The sequence below is a fragment of the Microtus ochrogaster genome, unplaced genomic scaffold, assembly GCF_000317375.1.
Source record: "Microtus ochrogaster isolate Prairie Vole_2 unplaced genomic scaffold, MicOch1.0 UNK35, whole genome shotgun sequence".
In the NCBI taxonomy this organism is placed as follows: domain Eukaryota; kingdom Metazoa; phylum Chordata; class Mammalia; order Rodentia; family Cricetidae; genus Microtus; species Microtus ochrogaster.
The window spans coordinates 3,832,016-3,838,346 of record NW_004949133.1 but is presented as its reverse complement, the minus strand read 5'-3'; the positions used below and the strand labels follow the sequence as shown (position 1 = coordinate 3,838,346).

The 6,331-nt window shown below is 41.1% G+C and overlaps 1 protein-coding gene across 1 annotated transcript; it reads right to left on the bottom strand.

Annotated features, from left to right (window-relative positions):
* Positions 1-693: 693 nt before the first annotated feature.
* LOC101980207 (intelectin-1a-like) lies at positions 694-6,331 on the bottom strand (the record flags this gene model as incomplete). Its single annotated transcript, XM_005368607.1, has 4 exons — positions 694-846; positions 4,806-4,909; positions 5,715-5,835; positions 6,176-6,331. Coding segments are annotated over 4 exons (534 nt in total), but the record flags the coding sequence as incomplete, so codon positions are not given.

The window sequence follows — 6,331 nt, the reverse complement described above, 5'->3', positions numbered from 1 at the left end:
TAGGCAAAACATATTAATATGTTTAGTACATATTTAAAAGAATGTTGGGACAGGGAAGAGTATTTATCTTGTTTGAACTAGATTTTTTTACATCCTGGATGACAAATTGCTAGTGGTCTCTCTACTTGTTTTCATTTTCTCTTGTTTCCTTTTCTATTCGTAATAACCTGATTTTTGATAGCTGTTCTTTCCTGAATTTTCTCTTCTATCTTGGCCTCGTTCTTTGTCCTAATCATGTGGGGCCAGCAAGATGGCTCTTCTGGTAGGGGTGCTGACCAGTGAGCCCAGTGACTTGAGTTTGATTCTCAAGTTCCACAGGGTAGAAGGAGAAAACTGAGTTATAAAATTGTCCTCTGGCCTCCATGACATAACAGCTTGTGTGACCCCCACCCACAGAGTGAAACAGACATACTGAAGTGCGCGCACGCACACACACACACACACACACACACACACACACACACACACACACACACACAGTCCTGATATCCCAAGAGAATCATACAGGGCAGCAGAAACCCCTGTGAAATCACCCACCCTTGCACAAAAAAAAATTATGAAGACACCTAAGCCTGCAATGAACATTGTTTATTCTCTTTCCTGTGTCATTAGCATTCTAGTTTCTAGGTAAGTTTTTCCCAGCACATGTGAATTCACAGACTGGAGAAGTCTGGATCCCACACCACAAAGTTCTCAACGATAGAACAGAAGTACAGCTGCTTCAGTTATCTCCCGGCTATTGCTGAACCAAGTGTGAGTTCCGTATCCATTCCAATCAAATGAAGAGAAGTCACCACACTGCATGGGGTTGCCTTCTGGGAAGAATCCTCCTCCACCAATGCAGTGCTGAAAAACAGGGGAAGTAAGTAGCAAAGAGAGTTCAGATGGTGTTATGTTTTGGATATAAAGTGACCTCCCAAAGGTGTTATGCCCCCAAGATCTCTTCTCCAGTGTAAGTAACATTCAAAGGCAGGACTTTCGGGAAGGCTTGAATATGACAACTCTGCCTTGATCAATTGGCTACTCATTGATGGATTCACTATTTGGAACTGACTATTGGGAGGTGGTGAAACTGGGGATAGGAGTGGGGTATTTGATTAGAGGAAATAGATCACTGAAGGTGTCAGTGGCATGTTTTGAAGAGTATTTTGCCCTGACCTTTCCTGGTCTTTCTTGGCTCCTTGTTGCTATGCAGTGAGCCAAATTGCTCTGATATGTCTTTCCTGCATAATATTCCTGCACCACTATGGATTTAAAAGCAACAGAGCCAAATGACAATGGGTTAAAATCTTGGAAACCATGAAATTAATAAAGCCTTTATTAATCAGGTTTACTGTGTTTATTGCTGTGATGGAGCAACATGATTAAAGCAACTTGGGGAAAAAACTATATTTGGCTTATACTTTCACATCACTGTTCATCACTGAAGGAAGTCAGGGCAAGAATTCAAACCGTGTTGGAACCTGGATGCAGGAATGGATACTGAGGACATGGAGAAGTACAACTTTCTGTCTTGCTCCTCATGGTTTGTTCAGACTGTTTTACAGAACTCAGGACCATCAGCTGGGGGTGGCACCACCCACAATGGTCGGGACCCTTCTTCACCAATCAGAAATGAAGAAAATGCTCCATGCTCTGTAGTCTTGCCTACAGCCTGACCCTATGGAGGCATTTTCTCAATTGAGGTTCCCTCAGATGACTCTAGCTTGTGTCAAGTTGTCAGAAACTAGCTAGCACACCCTTCTTTCTATATTTAATTTCTCTTATGTATTTATCAGAGTGGCAAAAAACTAACAAAGCTGAGGAGCCGAGAGACAACTGAACAGCCAACTTCAGTGTTATTCTTTTCCCCCATCAGACTCTCCATTGGTAGTATCATCCTATTTGATCCATAAAGGCCCCTTCCATTGACTTTAGTGGCACCACTGTCTCTTCCCACTTTTCCTTCAACTTCTCTAAATCTTTGCCCTCAGGTTTTCTGGATAGAGTTTTTGTTCATGAATCCATTATGTGCTACTTCCCAGAGGGGACACATTACAACTGTCTTGTACTTTGTGTTACCCTTTTAGTGTTAGTTATGAACAATTCATTTATGGCCTAAAATCCCTAGCTCTATTCTAAATATTTCTTACATTTAAGACTTAAAAATTGGACTGCCACTTATAATCACTCTTAGGGTCTTTATACCCCACATGACAACAACAACAACAAAAAACCAAAACAGCAACAACCCAGTTACTTACAGCTACATATAACTTATAAATGGGGATTAGTTCATTGACAAGTTTGTCATTGTGGACATCATAGGCTGTACTTACAGAAGCTAGATTGACTATGATGTTAGTAGGGAATACAAATCCTTTGGGACCCCCATCATATTCAAAGTCCATCACTGATCAAAGCATGTAACACTGGGGCTAGAGAGATAGCTCTGTGGTTAAAAGTACTTGCTGCTTTTATAGAGGATCAGGCTTGTGTTCCAGAACCCATATGGGGCTCACAATTGTTGTAATTCCAGTTCCAGGGCATAGAATGCCCTCTCCTGGCTCAAGGGCACCAAGAACTCAAGCAATATATAAACATTCATGTAGACAAAACACTCATACACATCAAATTAAATAAATACATCTGAAACAAGACAAAATAAAACCCCTTCCAAACAAGCTAGTAACATGAAGGCTGGAGAATAACCCCAGGTTAAGACATCTTACTACTCTATCAGAGAACCACAGTTCAGATCCCAGCATTCATATCAGTCCCCAGTATCTAATCAAAAGATTTCCCAATCCCAACTTTCCAGTACCCAATCCTGATTTCCAGGGATCCAATGTCCCATTTGACTGCTGTGATCACTTGAATACACATGCGCACATATACAAGCAAAATCAAACAAATGTTTTTAAAAATCCAGCATCATATAAGTATATATTCACTCTTGATCCCAAACATATTCAGCATTTAGACATCTTGGTTTACTATTTGATATGCACCTACTCAAATGAAAACCATGAAATTATTCAAAATATCTGTTGTGAAATGTTCCTTTTCACTGTGTGAAGATGTGTTGCTGTGATTGGCTTAATAAAAAGCTAAATGGGCAATGTCTAGGCAGAAGGTGTAGGTGGGACTTCTGGACAGGGGGAGTTCTGGGGAGAAGAAAGGCAGTTACCAGCAGAGGTGGAAAAGTAGGATAGGCATAATGGAGATGAGGTAACAAGCAAGAACATGATTAAAAAAGTATGGGTTAATTTAAGTTATAAGAGCTAGTTAGAAACAAGCCTAAATTAAGGCCAAGCTTTCATAATTAATAAGAACTCTCTGTGGTATCATTTGAGAGTTGGTTGATGGAACAGAAAAATACTCATTATAAGTGTCTTCACTTCCCATTATCTGTGTTCAACTATTAATAAATTTAAATTCTTTGGAACTCATTTATTTCCACCCCCCCAAATTTTCATCACATCAGGCTATAATTTGAACCTTTGAAGCCAGTACTTATTTCCTTACGCTTAGTTTTTCCTCCATTAGAATCGGTCACCTCTAGGTTTCCAGTGTCATCTTTGAAAGATAAAGAACGCTCACATTAATTGCATCTGCCTGTTAAAACACTGCAGTGGTGTTCATCACTTATACAGTCCGAAGACCACTGGTCTGATGTAAAAATTGTTTTTTGATCTAGTCCATGTTAACATTTCCAAAATTAGCACTTCTTGTAATTCCACATCCATATTACTTAACAAAATTGAAGATAGCTTGGTACTCCTTCAACACCAGATATTCTCCCTATTTAATCATTTCACTTTGCAGTCCCAAGGTCCTCTTTGATAGCAGAGCTGCCTCATCATGATCAGGTGAGGGTAAGCTACTGACTTAGAAATAAGTAGACACTGAAATCCTCAGAAACATCTGCCAGGAGCTGATGACCCTTTTCTCAAACTGTTATTTTTACAGATGTCTGAATCCCCCCAAAATGCTAATTTTTTTTGAAACAGGGACTTACTATGTAACTCTGGTTGATCTGGAACTCACTATTTAGACCAGGATGGCCTCAAACTCACCACCCAAGTGCTGGGATTGAATATATGCATCACCATGCTTTCCAGAACATGCTAACTTGTTACAGACTTCACTCTGGCAATAAAATGAATACTCTATTCTCAACCTTTTTGAAAAAGTATCAAAAGAGCAAAACAAAACAATTTGAGTCTAATGATCCCAGGCTCAGTGGGACATCAATTTGCAGATGGAGAAGAGTCCACCTGCCTTGGCACTTAGTTGATAAGCCAACATCCAACAAGAGAAATTCCTTGTGAAATGGAAGAGAATCACCTGAGAGGTTTACCAGATGTTCAGGACTCTCATAGTAACCCCTTGACACAATGAACACCTGTACAAACCTTGGAAGCAGATAGAAAGAATTATTTTTTCACTCTGAAAGCTAAATCCCAGGTAGTGCGTGACAATACCGGTGTCTCTCTAACAATCTCAGCCCCAAAGGTTTGCACACAACTTCCTGAATACAAGTGTCACCCTCATTCCTGGTGATTGAATGTTTTATCCTAAAAGCGAAGCAAACAGCAACAGTGCATTAGAAGTTTGTAATGTTGACCGTGTTTTCAACAACACAGGATTTCTGTATCTAGACAGAAATTCTGATCCCTGAGACCAAGCAGGCACAGGGAAAGATCACACTCTCATACATGCACACACACCTGCATGGCAGTCTCCTATATTCAATAAACACAAATACACACAGACAACCCCAGTCTTACTTGTGAGCCTCTTTGTTCACTACACAGACTCACATGCTCAGTGTTACATCCAGTGACCTTCACCCCGGCACACAAGGCGTTGGCTGCTCTCTCATTATTAAACACTCTGAATTGGATGTAACCTGCAGTGAATTCATCTGAAAACAAGAGACAGGAAACAACATTCAAGGAAAATGCTAGAAATAGTTGTCAGCCTGAAATTTGGTGTTAAAGGTTCGAGATATACAGTTTGAAATATCAGACCCTTGGGGGAATTACATCTATTCTCATCCACAGACCCCAGGAGTTGGTCCTTGTTAAAAGGTCCCCATCTGTCAGAGATTGGATGGAGAGATTTCTGATACGGCAAGGTGTCTACTGAATATCTCGCAGGGCTTGTCACAGCAGTTAGCAAGTGCATTCATTCTGGTTCTGTTTGTATTTACTTTGCTAACTTTTCTTTAAACCTTACATCCCAAGCATAAATAAGAAGAGCATTGAATTATACAGCACAAGCTTAGCATTTATAAAGAGTATATGCCGCATTTGCAGTTCTATCAAATAACATGGCAGATATCCCTCACAACTGAAAGAAAACCATATTTTCCTGTTGTTCAGCTTTGTGCACACGGAAACTGGTTTGTTCCTAAAAAACTTTTGACTGATAACCATGTTGCAAAGAGTAGATTTTGGAACCATTCATCCCTGGTGCAAATGCTGACTCTCCTGTTTATGCCCTATGCTCGCCGACAAGTTCTTGGACTTCAGTGCTCCAGTCTCCTAAGCTGAAAAACGAGTTAGTGATAGTTGAGAAGCCAAGGGAAATCAATTGAGTGAGTAACACAAAACAGAAGCATTCACAGAAGAGAAGCAGGCTGTGGTGGATGGTAAATGGCTGCTGCTTATCATAACTGAGTTTATCACGTGTCCTGCAGAGGGTTCAGAGGTGCATTAGAGACTCACTCTGGCCACTGGGGGAGTAATAAGATGCTGTCTTCTGTGCATCACCAAAGTCATAGCGCACAGGTAATGCTGGGCCATTGTCAGTCCAACACTTCCCTATTCCATATTTCACTGGGTACATCTACAAGGAGTAAAAAAGGAGTCACTGCATAAGGATGGCAGCATTGGCAATCCCAGAAACACTGCCTTGGACAGAGAAGCCCTGTATGTGTCCAGTAAGTGAGATTGTTTCCAAACCAGTCAGATAAGAAGGAATCCTTTCCTTTGTCTGTGTCTCTCTGACATCTTAGACACCTCCTCTCCCATTCTCTCCCCTCCCCTCCCTTCTCTCTCCTTTTTTCTACATACATCTATCCCTTGTCTTCCTTGGCTCAATAAACTTAGAATTAGGGAAAGACATAATACAACCCATCCAACCTTAAACACCTGCCTCTCTCTCCACACCCAGTAGTCTCCAGTACCTGGTATAGGCCAAACAGATTATGGCCCAGGAGTTGAAGGGAACCAGTAAAAGTGCGATACCGCAACAGGGAGCTATTCCTCCAATTTTCCAGGGGGCTATTGTTGGGCACATGCCAGATGCCCAGGTTCTCAGCCTGGATGTCGAAGTAGCCAGG